This window comes from Accipiter gentilis, chromosome 19 (assembly GCF_929443795.1).
Source record: "Accipiter gentilis chromosome 19, bAccGen1.1, whole genome shotgun sequence".
Classification (NCBI taxonomy): Eukaryota; Metazoa; Chordata; class Aves; order Accipitriformes; family Accipitridae; genus Astur; species Astur gentilis.
Window position 1 is genome coordinate 5373493 of NC_064898.1, and position 15507 is coordinate 5388999.

A 15507-nucleotide genomic window follows, 5' to 3' on the forward strand; every position below is an offset into this window, starting at 1 on the left:
TCTGTATGGAAGCTGGAAAACAAGGTTAGCATGCCAGCATGTGCCAGCCAGGGTGAAATCCCGGCCCCAGACCTATGAGGAGGATTTTACTAATGACTCTGGTAAAGCCATGTTCTTCATTTCACCCTTTGTCCTTATCTTTCTGTATCTTTTCCTCTGATGCAACATGCTAAATCTGGCTTCTTTCTATAAAATCATTCTGGTGATTCCCATCCAAATTCTGCACTTCCAGGTAAGTCACTTACAGAGAGTCCAACAGCTAACATGTTTTCTGTACCACCTCTTTGGTCCTACAGCTATCGTGTGATGCAGTCCTGTTGGGCCCTTGACTCCAGAAAAAGACCCTCTTTTTCTTGGCTGGTTTCCTCTCTTGCCTGTCAGCTGTCTGAGGCAGAAGGAGCAGTAAGTAAACACAGAAAGAAGAAAAATGTTTCTTTTTTTTTTTTTTTTTTTTTTAGTAGCCTATAGATCACAATGAGCTGAGAAATAGCCTGGTTTCTACTCAAGTGCACCACTGTGCTATGGAAACATTTCCCATGGATCTATGTAAGAGTTTGGGGATGGTTTTTTTCTGCCATCAGAAGGAATCCTGACCTCCCTGATGAGGATATCTTTCCTCCCGCTGCCTGCACTGGGACTCTGGCAGGCTGAAATCTCTCAGCCTGTGCTATGGGAATGTGCTTCCCTTGCGCAGGAGCCAGTGCAGTTGGCTTTGGTGGTGCTGATAGCTGCCATTGGAGGGGAGCTGAGCCTGGGCTACCTGCCAGGGATCTCATGGGGGGTCACCAGAAGGACGTGCTGCCACGTCCTCCCAGACGGAAGGCCCTATGTCAATCTCAAAGGTCAGAACAATAAACAGGATCTGAGGAAGTCATAGTCCATCCTTACCAGACGGTGGTCTCTTCCTCGGGGAGGATAAGCAACTCCTTTCTAAACTACCGATTCCTACCTGGGTATCCACTCTGGGCTAGACACACTATTTCCCAGTGCAGCGTCCTTGCGAACCTTTTGGGATGTGGGGAGCTATGAACGACTCTTGCCTTTGCAGCCTTGAGCCTCTCTGCAGGCTGTTAACCTGGCAGAAGCTGTCAAGCATACAGGCAAACTAATGAGCAACTTCAAAGCACTGTACCTGGAAGAAAAATTACTCCTTTGCTGTCCAATGCCCTTCCTCAACCCAGCTCTTTTGGGCTGGATTAGATCCATCTCACTCAGGCAGTTGTCTGGGCTCACTCTGGAGTCAGTGGGAATGAAACGGGCAGATATAAGAGTGTTTCTCCCTCAAGAGGAGGTGAGCTGTACCTTACAAGTGCCTGCTTTACAGGGTGAAAAGCAGTTTTCCAGGTACAGTAAGTAATAACAGAAGATATCTTTTATTTCCTCTTCCCAATTCTAGGTTTACCAGAATACGAAGAAGAATGTTTCTACGCACAATTTCAGCATCAAAACTAAACCACGTGTAAGCAGGGATGAGGAATCTCTGCTATCCCCGACTGTGCTCCAGCGTGAAGACTCTGAGGTAGAAAAATAATCTGGGTTCTGGATTTGATCTCAGTATTTTCATAAACTCTGTGTAGCATAAATGTTTCATATGACCACTAAGAAAAGAAAATATTACCAACTGCTGCTCTATTCACACTTCTTATGGGCCAGTCCGTATTTGTGTTACTTTGAGGAGAAGACACAGTTCATTCCTTTGAATTGAGCAAACACATCTATCGCAAGACAGAAGCAATGGTCTTTTCTCTGTCTCTCTACAACTGGATATCTATTTTCCTGGTTTTATGTAAATAGTGTCTAATCAGTGCATTGAATTCAGACTGTTCTTGCCACACTGCAAGCAAACACAAGAAAATCCTTGGGTTTTTAGTCGATGTTTACAAGCACGGACTATGCATCTGGAGAGAACTGGTGTGATTTCCAGAAGTGCTACTCACGTCTGCATCTCCAGATGTCAGCGAGTGTTGGAAAAAAAGGCCATTGGAGTAGCCAACTTTTAGATGCCCAAATTTGAAAATATCAGCCTTGGTTTAGAAGGAACTATAAATCTGAGTGTGTGTAACTCTCTTATCCTGAACACCTCCATTGCTGTGAAGTTCCCAACAGGTGTCAGGTTCAGGTGAGTTCATTTCATCGAGCTTTAGGTACGCGGGTGGTCTCTAGTCATCCAGGCTACATTCTGCACCTGCTGATGAGGGCTAGGCACCTGCAGTGAGTGATTCCTTTCTACCTAAAATAGGCGTCTAAAACAAGCAGGAGGAGTGATATTTGAAGACGACCTTCTGCCTCTCTGCTCTGGAAAATCCAGATGGCAGACTCCAACTGGAAGTCTCACTTTGAGTTATAGCTAATTCCATTCTTTGGGCTTTGTGTATTTTTATATCAAATAAAAATGTTTAATTTAAAAGAAATTATCTTCTGTAGCAATTTAGGAGTGTCATATCATCACTCCCAATTCCCAGAAGTCAGCCTGGGTGTATGAACCCTGCTGCAATAAAATGTGAGTACATCTCTAACTTTCTCCCAGACTCTCAGGACAATAACCAGAGGCTTGATGAGTTTTTAATATAGATAAAAAGACACGTTATTTTCATGATGGGGTTTGGGGATTTGTAAATACAGCTTTCATAATGATTAACAGGATACCTTTGTGTATATCACAGTGAATCAAGATGAGAATACACAGGTTAATAGTTTTCTTCTCTTTTACATTTTACAAGATGCTAACTCCAGGTAGGATTTACAGTAGCAAGTGTTATAAGTGAATAACTGTTTGGGTAGAATATGCTATGACATAAATTGAGCTGCTCTTTACTAACATTGCCTGAAAATAATTAACATTGTAATACAGCGATTATGATTTGTATATTTTTGTTAACATTGTTGAATTAGCAAGGAAGCATTGATTTTTTTAATCAGATATAAACTGCTGAAGAATAATTTGGAAATATGAAGATAGAAATAAAACTTTAACATTGCATTTTCTGGAAAATGTATATGACTTGTAACATACTCATAAAAAAATTTTCAAAGTGTTCAGCAACGAGATGTCACTGTTCAGCACCGTTAAGACACAGCCTGCACCGGCTGGAAAGTGAGAGTTGAGCGTCTTGTGCAGACAGGAGTTTTCAGCCCTCAGAGCTAGAGGAGCTTAATGCTGAACTGATTGCATCCAAGCCTAGCTGGCCCTGGAAGCTAAGCAGATGTGAATTTGGCTCATAGAGGAGCAGATGGGAATCCCATGTGTTTTAAAACATGCCAGGGAGTTGTGTCAATGTTTTTCCACTGGATTAAAAACAGGAGTGGACAGACATCATCTGGCCCCATCGTCGCTACTGAGCTGAGACTCGGGAATATAGAGGCAAATGGAGAATCTTGGCGGTAACACAAACTCCTCGTGATGCACACGTGAAAAGCAGCTCAGGCAACACTGCACTCTGTGAAAAAGTACGGTCAGGAGAAAGACCCTCCTGTAAGGGCTGGACACGTGGAGTGTTGTGCATCTGCTTCTCCACACAGCGGAGAGGGTTGGAACAAAGCTACAGGAGGTTTTCAGTGAAAAAATAATATCTTTTAGGAGCACATTTCCTTTCCAGGACGCTTCCGACAGAGCTGGTCCATTCCTGAGGTTTGTGCAGAGCCACGGCCAGTGCTGTTTAAGGAGCCATTTCATGATTCTTGAAGGAATATGCCCACATTTCTCTTGTTAGGACCCAGACCCTTGCTCCCTAAACTCTGGAGTAGATTCTCTGGAGAAAGTGCTAAATTCCCCCTGTAGTGAATGGAGAGAGTTAAGCTTATTTGAAGACCTCCAGCAGAGACGCCATTAGTCTAAGCTAGATGCATTAAGTTAGGCAGAGCCTGACAAAGACTCAGTAATCATTAAGCTGGGAAGAAGAGGAACAGAAGGGGTTGAGGTCAGCTACGAGTGCGGAGTGCCGCTCTCCTCGTTAGCACTAACAGCAAGAACGAGAAAGAAACCTTTGACAACCCCCACCGCAAGACAAGGCGCCTTGAGGAATCGGCCTTAATTTTCTTTCCCGTTTTCCCTCCCGAAGAACCCTTCGGAGCCAGCAGCCTCCTCCAGAAGGGACCTCCCCGTGGGATGCCTTCCCACCCAGGACGCCGCGGTCCACGTCCCTCTGCCGCAACCGGCACTAGATGGAGCCCCGTCACCAGTGGAGAGGGGACCGGGGGGTGGACCAGGAACCGGGCAGGGGCTTGGCAGAAGGGCCTGGGCCAGCCCAGAGCTACGGGAACCCCGGGGGAGCAGGGGCTGGGGATGGTGGGGCCGGACACCGGGAATCCATGGCCAAAATCCTTCTCGTAGCGTTGAGGGGATGGGGCAGGCACCTGGCGAGAAGCAGTCAGCTCCCTCCCTCGGTGCGTTCTCCCCTGTGTCACAAGCAGCAGACACCAAAAAAAATAAATAAATAAGAGGCCCTTCTCTGTCTGGTTCAAGAGAAACCAGAGGCTTTGCTCCAATGCATCTCGCCACAGGTTTGGGATAGCTGGGGTGGGCTCTCTGAGGCCCCTCTGGGAGAAGCTGGGGCTAATTGTGTGTTAAATCAGAAAAAGAGAGCTGAAGCGACCCTGTCCCGCAGGCTGGCAGTGGCTGTCGGTCTGCATGTTCATGGAGGGATCTGTGAAAGGGGATGAAGTAATCCAAGGTCATATTTGCTACAGAGCTGTTTGCAGATAGGTTGGTTTCTAGGTGGCCACACTTCTGCCGGAAAATATTTTGGGGGTGTAGAAATCAAAGCAGGCTGAAGATGACTGGATTAGGGCATTCCCCATGCAGCTGGGCACACCAGATCTCAGCCCCCTTCTCCCAGACACCGAACTAGGTGAAGCAGCCAGTGGTACAGGGCTCCCTCTTCCCCACTAAATGCGCTGCTGCGCCAGCGAGTTGCTGCCTCCTTCCCTCCTCCATCAATGACTAATTAATTAGGCCATGCAAAGTAAACCAGCTTTAAAAAGAGGCACAAAAAGACCCACCCAGACTTATGGTTGAGGAGACCACGAATGACTTCAGAAAGAGGTGGGACGCTGGCTGAACATCTCAGGGCTGTGGTGTGGTGGGGAAGGAGTCCCTGCCAGCTGGGCTGTCTGAGACCTGCGCCGAATTTGTGCTTCCTGACATATTTTCCTGTGGATGAGATAAAACAGAGTGGGGGGAGCTGCTCAGATCAGGGATCCTGCCTTACAGGTTACTGCCACATTAAAATTTAGGGTTTTACGGCTGTGCTGGAAAACTGATAGAGCAACACTCCTAGCAGAAGTGTAGGTGCCTTGGGGTACAGTCTGGATCAGGTCTCAGCTGAGAAGGGATTTTGAAGACCCGTGTTCTGGAGAGACGACGAAAAGCGGTGGTGCTCCTGTGGCCGCCTCCACAGAGGCACCTGAAGACTGTGGTAGGATTCAGTTCATTTAGATACCGCTTAGTTCGGATGAAAACCTGTGGGAGATCCTGACAGTGACCCACTCCTCCTGCCACGTGCTACCTACACCTAGTCGTGATCCTTTGCACTGCAGCTAAACTTTGGCACTTACCTGTGGCTGCCCGTATGTGCCCAGAGGTGCCTCTTCCCAGCTGCACGACGGTGGTGGTTCCCGTCCCGCCATGCCCTATGCCGTGGGGACATCACTGTCTTCCAGCTGAAGACAGCCCAGAAGTTACTCCCAATGACAGCCCTCCAGTCCCATGACACCCCCATCCTCAGAAGAGGGTTGGAGGCTTCAGATCCTAAAAAGAGGGAGGTGCCTACCTCTACTTTCCACTTCTCCTGGAGAAGTGACTACCTACCTGATGTGGACTGGGATCTCCTTTGGGAAAGCATCCTGTGCCTGGGGGTGTCCTGGCTACAGGGGGGCTGTGGAGCTAAACCCAAGTGGAGCCGGACTGGTCCCCAGGAGCTGAGCCACGAAGCCAGCGGCCAGAGGATGGCAGTGTGGGCCACAGCCGGGAGCCTGTCCCTGAGATCTGGGCCTGGCCCTCCCTTTCACTCCTTCGGGAGCCTCTTTTCGGAGGAGAAAAAAATGGGGTGAGAGTCCCCTTCCCTCCCAGGAACTAGAAGAAGACAGCTGGGAGCAAATGGGAGGTGGTGGAGAGCAGTCAGGCACCAGGTTCTCCTTGGAGCCAAAAGGACTGAGGTTTGGTTTGGAGGGAACAGGTTTGCCCGCGGAGGAAGAAGAGTCTTCCTCTGCCTTCTTACAGCCCCAGAATAAAGACAAGGTCCCGCGTGGGAGCCTCAGCCTGCTCCCTGCCAGGCCAAGGAAGCGCTTGGCACCTGCCTGCCTTGGACTCCCCCATTGCCTGGCGTGAAATATTATCCACCAAACCCCACGGCCCTGCAGGGATGTGTACAGTTACGGCCTTTGAAACCTTCGGCCTCGCAAACAACAAACCGTCTACGCGGGCCAGAGTCACCCTTGTGCCTCTGCTGACGGAACAGGTTTGCTGGATCGGACCCGCCGTGAAACGCGGGCTGAGCTAGACTGTGGTACGGGGCAGCCAACCAGTGGAGTCTTGCCGTGGAAAGCTCTGGAGTGGGGGGGGGGGGGGGGGGGGGGCGGATAAATCGGCAGGACTGGCCCCCCTGAGACGTGTGGGAGGACATGGCCATGGGACGTGCATCACCTCCCTGCCAAGGTTACATTTCAAAGCTGGGAGATGTAGGAAATGAATCAGGGAGGAAGGCAATGAAGACATCGGCCTTTATATTGCCCTTGGGGCGTGTTGGGGGGGGGGCGGGATAGCCCGGGGGCCTCACTGGTGGCAAACGTGTGCGAACCATTTTGCAGCTGGAATTCCATGTTTTGCTTGGCGTGGGACTCGACACGTGCGTTAGTGGCACCGTCCCGCCAGCTGGACCAGGGCCTGCGGTTTTCCTGGGAGTGCCGTGGTTCTGGGTGAAGACTGGGGGGACCGGAGGGCACCCCGGGGTGGGGTGGGGGGGTGGCTGTCCTTGGGGGGGGGGGGCAAGGGCAATAGTAGACGAGCCCTGGGCTCCCTTCCCGGGCGCGGGAACGCTGCCGCCCCCGCACGCTGCCTGCAGACGGTTGGGGAGTGCACTGCTGCGGCTTTCCTTCCCTTTGCCATTAAAAGAAAAGATTTTTATTTTTTTTAATTAAAAAAATAAAAAAATCCAGCCGGGGTGGATTTCACTGGCTTCCCCCACACTTCTTCCTTCCCAGCAACTCGAATCTGCTCAGGAGAGAGAGTTTAGCATCTAGCCCGCTCCTAGAGGCATGTGCTTAAACAAGCCGAGTATCAACCCCACGATAAAAGTATTGGGTTATTCTGCGACGTAATCTACATCAAAGCCTCGGGGGCTGCCGGCTTGAAAAGATCCAAGATGTTTTCTAAGTCCTTATCATGTCTGTGCTTAGGGGGAGTCATAAATTCCACAGGTCGGACTAACTAACACACGATTCCTCCTTCCCTTCTCTCTCCTCGGCCACCAAAGGGCTTTCAAGCAGGCTTTTTTTTTTTTTTTTTTTTTTTTTTCCAACCTTGCAAACAAAGCTCCCGGTTCCGTGTCGTTAAGGTGGGGGGAGAGGGGAGGATCCCCCCCCCCCCGCCCCGACCTTCTCCTAAGTGACAGAAAAAGAAATTCCTTAAACCAGAAAACGATCAGAAATAAAGAAGAAGTTGAATTCGCATCCCCGGGGATGTGGGGGTCCCGGCAAGCGGGAGCAATGGGTAGAGGAGGGACCACGGGGGCTGCTCGGTCCCTCCCGGGGCTTACGGGGAATTCTCTGGCCCCGGACGGGGATCCCCCGGACCATGTTGCCCTCCCCGTTAACGCCCCAGTCAGCCCCAGTCCCGGGGCTCCAGGAGACGATGGGCGCCGGTTCTCAAGCGAGGTGTCCGCTCCAGACCCGGGGAGCACCGGGCACCGAGCACCGGGGACCGGGGACCGAGCACCGGGGACCGGGCACCGGGCACTGGGCACCGGGCAGGCAGCGGGGCCCTGTCCCCGGCGTTTTTCACGCAATCATTAATCGCGGACCTGACTCCCCCCACCCCGGGGCAGGCAGATCCCCTGGGAAATAATTATTTCAGTTTAAGAAGTAAGGCTGGGGCTGAAGGAGAAAGACGGGGGGGGGGGGGGGCGGTGTCTACCGGCGCCGGAGCCCCGTGTTGAACGGTCCTTTGGTGAAAATACGAGGGTCAGCATGGAGGGGGGGGGGAAAGAAAAAAAAATTATTTCCCTGCAAACGGTGTCCCCGATCAGGCACTTGTCAGCTTGAGAGGCGTTGGGTCGCATTTCCCCGCTCAGGATCTAAGGAAATAAGGGGGGGGGGGGGGGGGGGGGAACCAAATCAAACAAACAAAAAAAAAAAAACAACGAAGGAAGCAAAGAGGGAGAGATCAGGGCTTTACCGGCGCTCTGATCTCGGGCTCCGGTCCCGGGGTCCCCGCTTTTTTCCCGGAGCAGGCGGGATGTCCCTAGAGGGAGGCAGGGAGGGAGCGGGAGACACCCAGGCTCGGGATGTGCGCGGCTCGGGATCCCTCTTATTTTAAGAAAAGAGGGTCCCGGGGGCAAAACCTGTCCCCCCTCCGCGGGGACTACGGGTTTTGTCCTTCTCCTCCGCCGGAGCCCCGGGGTTTTCGTCCGCCCCGCTGGCGGCGGCCCCCAGCCCCACCAGTTCGGGCTGCCGTCGGGTGTGTCCCCCCCCCCAAAGCGGTGTCACCTGCCCTGGCACGGCTTCGTGGATGGAGCTTTTAGACACCGACCCGGGCTGGTTCGGGGTTTGGTGAGTTTTTAGTAAAACGCGTTCAGAGTTTTGTCGTTTTAATGGTCCCTTCCTCCGTTTATGGCATCATCAAATTCACATCCGCATAGATCGGCTGTGTCGGGGCTTATCGGGAGAGGCGATTACACTGAAGGGTATTTCTTTTCCAGAGTTATTTTGAGTCTCCTGCGGCAGAAAGGGGGGGGGGGGGGGCTGCAAGCCCGGCTCCTTCTCCCCGTTACCCCACCAGCGGGCCGGGGGTAAGGCCTGATGGTGGGAAGGGGCAGCAGGGAGAAAAAAAAAAAATCCCCAGCGGAGAAGGCGGCTGGCAGGCGTGTGTGTGTCCCCGCATCCCTGCTGTTGTGCTGCCGTTACCGTCGGGTCGCAACAGCGACTGTCAGCGACAGTCTGCGAAGGAAAAGTCACGGTGTGGGCGCAGGCACTGCGTTACCGGCCGTGTGCGGGGGGGGGGGGACGGGACGGGACACCCCGTTCCTCGCAGCCCGGGTACCCCCAGAGGCTCCGAGGGGTCTTTTCCCCGGGAGCGATGCTCCGTCCTTTCTCCCCCGAGCGTCCCGGTCCCCCGGGGCCACTGACACGGGACCTTCCCGGCTAGTGTGGGAGACATCGCTGACTGAGTCCCACTCGTGTTAAAGCACAGCTCAGCACCAAAGGGCCCGGTGGAAGGGGGTGGTGAAGGAGAGGGAGATTTTCAGGGTGTGGGGATGGGAAGATCTGCCTTTGCAGAACTAAAATCCTCTCCCAGCCGCAAAAAGCGGCGTTTCAGTGACCTAGGGAGGGACGCTCCTCAGTCTGCAAAACAGCCACCCACGGGGAAGGAAAAATACCCCTGGGATACGGCCACCCGGGTCTCCTCACGGAAGCCCCAGGACACGCGTGGGGAAGCCCCGGCGGACCCGAGCCGCCAGCTCCCGGGAGAACCGGTGGGGACGGTCGGTGCTGCGCTGCTCCGGCGAACCGTGCTGGGAAAACGGGGGGGACGCCCCCGTCCCCATCCTTTTTTTTTTTTTTTTTTTTTTTCTCGGCGGGTGAAAAGTTTCCTCGCTGTGTCATGGGAAAAGATGCGAATATGCAAACGTCGTCTGGCATTGTCCCCGCTCAGGGTGAAAAGTTAAAGCATAAAAGCGACGGGGGGAAGCTGAGAGGGGGTCGTCTCTTCAAAGGGGGCTGCCTGGCTCGGGGGAGCCGCTTGCCTCTCGCCCAGGAGCCGCCCTTCCAGGGCCAGCATTTCCAGCGGGTTTCCAAGGCGTCGGGGGTGGGAAAAAACCGAATGTGCGCGGAGGGACAGGTCGCCGAGTTCTCCGTGGGCTACGGCGAGGGAATCGCCCCGCGGGGTGGTGGGCTCCGGGGCAGAGGCGGGTGGTCCCCTGGCTCGGTACCCAAAGCCCCGCGGACGGAGGGATGCTCGGGCATCCCTCGAGCAGTGGGTCCCGAGGGCAGCGAGTGTTTTAAGCGAAGGTGCCCCCGGTACCGGGACCGTCGGGTGTCTGGGGAAGGGGGGGTGGGGGGGTGGGCAGCGTCTGCCCTCGAAGTTCTGCAGGCACCCACTCGGGGGGGAAAGAGGCAGCGCCCTCGGAGGGGTGGGGGGGTGCGGGGGGGTGGGATTTCTCCTCTTACCTCTCCTTCATCGCCCGTGACCGAGTGGGAGCGGGTGGGAAGCGCGTTAGAAAAAGCAGTAGGCCGTCGCGGTGGGGTTTGTTGCTTAAAACAACGGCGACAAAACGGCTTTGTGGATTTTTAATCAAAACTCCCTCCTCCTCCGCCCCTTCTCCCCCCCCCCCCCCCCAAGCCCCAAGCACGGAGAAGAGCTGGTTAAAGCGCTGGCTGCAGATCGGCCGCGATCCACGGCTCCCACATTCCCACCCTCGCCCTTAGATCTCCCTCCCTGTCTTTTGCAAGTCTCTTGATTTCATCCTTTGAACCTGTGATTGGAGGTTAAAGTGCACCAGGTTGCAATGGAAGGAGGAAGCTCTTAAACAATAAAGGCTTGAATATTTAGCTGTGATCAGGTCGCTGCCCTCTCCTTATCTTTTTAAATGCAAATCGTCTTTTAGGGGTAGTAGCTATATACCCAGCGCCTCTCCACGTCACCTGCCTTTGGTGCGTCTGGGCCATTCCCTAATAGAGCCTTGTAAACAATCGTTAATCATGTAAGTGCTGCCGGCCCATTGCATTGGGACCGGGAGCGCGGAGCGCAGCTCGGGGCCGCGGTCCGTCCCCCCCCCCCCCGCCCCTCTCCCCGCTCCCCGCTCCCCGCCCCGGGCAGCCCGTCCCCAGGCAGCGGGCGGGTCGCTGCCAGAGCCCCGAGCAACATGCCGAGAGCCACCGCCGGGGCTCCGCCAGCATGTACGTGAGCTACCTCTTGGAGAAAGACGGGCCCATGTACCCCGGCCCGGTGCGACATTCGGGGGGGCTCAACCTGACGGCGCAGAACTTCGTGGGCGCCCCACAATACGCCGACTACGGCGGCTACCATGTGAACCTCGACGGAACCCAGTCCCCCGGGCCGGCTTGGCCGGCGCCTTACGCCGCCCCTCTCCGCGACGACTGGGGGGCTTACGGCCAAGGGGCACCGCCGGCAGCCCCCGCCGTCCACGGCCTTAACGGCGGCTCCCCCGCCTCCGCCGTGGCCTACAGCCCCGCCGACTACCCCCCCCACCACCACCCGCACGCCCACCACCACCACCATCACCACCACCACCACCACCCTCCCCACGCCGGTCCCGCTCCCCACTGCTCCGCCGGGGTCTCGCAGCCCCTCGCCGCCGCCGCCGCCGCCACCAACGCCGCCCCCGAGCCGCTCTCCCCCGGTGGGCAACGCCGCGGTCTCTGCGAGTGGATGAGGAAGCCGGCGCAGCCCCCGCTCAGCAGTCAGGGTAAGAAGGGGGTCGGGGAGGTCGGGATGGGGGGGGGGGCTGCTCCGCCGGGACGCGCCGTCGGTGGGTGGGAAGGAGCCCCGAAACGAGCCCGCTCCTCGGAAGAAGCCGGGGATGGAGGGGGGGGGGGGGACGGGGGACGGGGACACAGCCGGTCCCGGTGGGCCCTTGCCCGGGAGGAGCGGGGTGAAATGGGCCGGGGATCCCGAGGAAAAACTCGCTCTCCCTCCCGCTGCTCCGCTCCTCCGCTTATAGCCACTTCGAAGATTTTTATAACCAATTATAGTCATATAAATCATCGGCCGGTGTCGCTCCGCATTCGTTTCTGAGTCACTGGGCGCCTACCCTTTATTAAGCTCTGCCGTGCGGCCGGGCCTCCCCTCGCCGTTGCCCACCGACCCCTCCGGGCTGTGTCGTCCGGTGGGGCCGGGAGGTGCGAAGGCGTGCCCCCCCCGACCCCCGCCCCAGCCCGGGTCCGCCGCCGGCGGGGGGGCAGGACGGGTCAGGCCGTGGCCGGCGCCGCGCTCCCTTGTGATGTTAATACCCCGCAGACCCTCTCTTTTATTCCCCCCCCCCCCGCATCTGCCAGGGGAGAAGAGTGTCCCCCCGCTTTGCTACAGGCCTTCCACGACTGTTGTCTCCCGTTTTGGTTTTTTTTTTTAGTCTTTTTTTGGTTTTGTTTTTTTTTTTTAATACTTATATCTCGGGGCCGAAAAAAAAGGGTGGCGGCTCGTAGTAAATGACGACTGCTGGCATTTCTCTCTCATCCCCTGCCTTGAGCGACGGCCGGCGGGGCCGGTGGGGGCTCCACGGGCGGGTGTGGGGGGAGGGGTCCCGGCCACTCCCGCGACCGTCGCCCCTCGTGGGGAAGCCCCGGTGTCCCGGTACCGGCCGCTGGCACCAGTTACGCCCCGGGTGGCGATGGCGGTGGAGCTCTCCCAGGCCCGTCGCTCTTCCCACAGCAGCCCGTGGTGTTCCCACAGTTTGGGCTTGTGCGGTGGTGGCCGGTCCCTTGTCTCCATTCAAATTCTGCCTTTGGAGCCAGTGTTTATGTTAATGTGCAAGGCTGGGGGGATGAAAGCGCCTGCCGCCATTTGTTCAGTAGTGGTAATTCAAACAGAATGTGGCTGTCATTAAGGCTTTGAGAAGGGTTTTTCTTTGATAAGATCTCCTTGTCCTGCATTGTTTGGGATTGTGTTCCCTATTCACTGGCTCTGGGGAGTTTTCTCTGATCAGGCTTGTATCTTTACAGGGTGCTTTTGTTGTGGTTTGCAGAGAGTTTACCTGAACAAAGTTAGCCTGCCAGCCATTAAGCACCTTGGGGGCAGAGACTCCCCGCCTCGGCTCCCAGGGGAACGGGAGGGACTGGGACACAACCAGTTAAACAAGAAACCCTCGGGAGAAAGGCGGCCAGCGGGAGCCGGCTGCCGCTCGCCTTCGGATTTCCTCGGGTTTGGGTTTTTCGGGGAGGCCGGGAGAAGGCGGGGGGGGGGGGGGTTGGGTTGAAGGCTAAAATTGCACGTCGAGCTTCCAGGGTCACCGAGAAGGCGCTGCAGCCGCTGCCCCGAGGCCGGGGGAGAAGCGGGGGGAGCCGGGCCCCGAGGGGCCCCCGACGGCCGCTCCCGGTTCTCGGCGCTTAGCTCGGTGTTTCTCGGCTAGAAACGAAGCCGCCGTGCCCTGAACGGGGGCTTTTCTTGCTTTTCCCTTTACCTTTCTCTTTGTTAACAAAAAAAGTTTGTTCTGGGTACGGAAGGCAAAACAAAACCGAAAGCCAACAAGTGCACAAGCAAGGTGTCCCAAGCGCAACGCGGAGGCTGGAACCGGGGCCAAGAGCCAGCTCTTGGCTTGTCCCCACAGCTGACCCACCGGGGGGGGTCTGTCCCACCTCCCCCAGTGAAGCCCCGGGCAGGCAGAGGCTCGCAGAAAGCGGGGGAGGCCTGATCCTGCTCGCCCCGCACCTTCGGAGAGGAGAGCCCCGCTCCACCCAGACCCTTCGGCTCTGCCTTTCCCAAGCCCGGCTTTGTTCCCCGCAGTTAAAACCAGGACGAAAGACAAGTACCGCGTCGTGTACACCGACCACCAGCGCCTGGAGCTGGAGAAGGAGTTTCACTACAGCCGCTACATCACCATCAGGAGGAAAGCGGAGCTGGCCTCCAACCTGGGGCTGTCGGAGAGGCAGGTCTGTCCCACCCGTGACCCTCCCCACGCCCGCCACGTGTGGCCGGGATGCTGGAGGGGCTGGGATGCGCAGGGGGCTGGGATGCTGGGGGGGGCTGGGATGCTGGGGGGGGCTGGGATGCGCAGGGGGGTTGGATGCGCAGGGTGCTGGGATGCGTGGGGCCAGGGATGCGCCGAAGGCAGGGATGCGTGGGGCCGGGATGCGTGTGGACAGGGATGTGCAGAGGCAGGGATGCGCAGGGGACAGGGATGTGCAGGGGGCAGGGATGCGTGGGACCAGGGATGCGTCGAGGAAGGGATGCGCGGGGACAGGGATGCGCGGAGGCAGGGATGCGCGGAGGCAGGGATGCACGGAGGCAGGGATACGTGGGGACAGGGATACTTGGGGACAGGGATGCGTGGGGACAGGGATACGTGGGGACAAGGATGCGCAGAGGGAGGGATGCGCGGGGGGCTGGGATCCGTGGAGGGAGCGATGCGCGGGGACAGGGATGCGCGGGGACAGGGATGCGCGGAGGCAGGGATGCGCTCCCGCTGCGCCCCTGCCCGCTCCCGGAGGGGGTCATCCCCGTGAAACCCCCCTCACTCTCCTCTTCTCCCCCCCCTCCTCACTCCGGCAGGTGAAAATCTGGTTCCAGAACAGACGGGCGAAGGAAAGAAAGATCAACAAGAAGAAGCTGCAGCAGGCGCAGCCCGGGGGCGCGGAGCCCCTCAGCCCCGGCGCCCCGTTGCAGGGTCCCGCGGCGGGGGGGGGTCCCGCCGGGCTGGGTCCCGTCGCCCCCCAGTGACAACGGCCACGGTGGGGGGGGGGGACGGGACGGACTGTTGGGGGGCACGGCCGCGGCGGGGCCGGGCCGGGGGGGGCACGGTGGGAGCAGCCCCCCTATGCACTACACGGTCAAGCCGTGTGTGTACAGATGTACAGTGTATGTGTCTCGTCGTCCCGGGGGAAGCGTGGCCATGGCTTTATTAATATTATTATTATTATGTTTGGGTGGGTTTGGTTTTTTGTTGGTTTTTTTTTTGGTTGTTTTTTTTTTTTTTTTTTTTTACCCTGGAGTTTTGTTAGGTAAAAGGGGGGCACTGCCTGTCGGTCCACCCCCCGGTGAATCTCAGGGATCGGTCAGAAAGACCTTAGAAATGTTGTTGGGCTAACGATGAATTTTAACAGGAAAAAAAAATTAAAGCACATTATTTTATATTTTATTTTATTTTCTTCTTATAACCGTGAATATGCAAAACGTTCATCCTGCCCTAAGGGCCAGAGCAGACAAGATAAGGCATTGTTTAAACGTTCAGAAGTGAATTGCTTAATGTTAGGCACTTGTAAAAGAGCCCATAAATCCGGTGCTGATAGTCATCCAGCCAGATTTATTAGCCACAGTGCAGAGAAACTGGAAGAATGAAGTCTCCTGTGAAAAAGGTGTCCTGTCACGCCAGAGTGGGGAGCCTTGCTTGCGTGCGCAATGTCCCGTCGGTTGAATTGTGTGCCGTTTCTTACCTCCTTACAATTTTTGCCTTGTTTGGAGGGTTTTTTTTTCCAGTTAGTTTTCCAAAGTCTCCTTGGTTTTATCAGCTTTATGTAGGCTTCATCGCAGCCCCACCAGGAGCAGAAATCCTTGGAAGAGCCCTGGGCTGTACCAGAGCCCACCTTGCACAGGCTGTGGCCCGTTTCCACGTTCCGGCTAGA

At 56.1% G+C, this 15507-nt stretch overlaps 2 protein-coding genes across 2 annotated transcripts in view; both read left to right on the top strand.

The window, feature by feature from the left end:
- The window catches only part of FLT3 (fms related receptor tyrosine kinase 3), a 48053-nt gene extending 45163 nt beyond the window's left edge, over positions 1-2890 (top strand). The window contains exons 23-24 of the mRNA XM_049822884.1: positions 297-402; positions 1397-2890. Coding sequence (XP_049678841.1) covers positions 297-402; positions 1397-1531 — 241 coding nt within the window. The 3' untranslated portion in view covers positions 1532-2890. The remainder of the gene's footprint in view (positions 1-296; positions 403-1396) is intronic.
- An 8217-nt stretch (positions 2891-11107) lies between these two features.
- CDX2 (caudal type homeobox 2) lies at positions 11108-14605 on the top strand. The gene is made up of 3 exons (XM_049822885.1): positions 11108-11639; positions 13673-13818; positions 14438-14605. The coding sequence occupies exons 1-3, from the start codon at positions 11108-11110 to the stop codon at positions 14603-14605; spliced, it is 846 nt and encodes a 281-aa protein (XP_049678842.1).
- Positions 14606-15507: the final 902 nt, after the last annotated feature.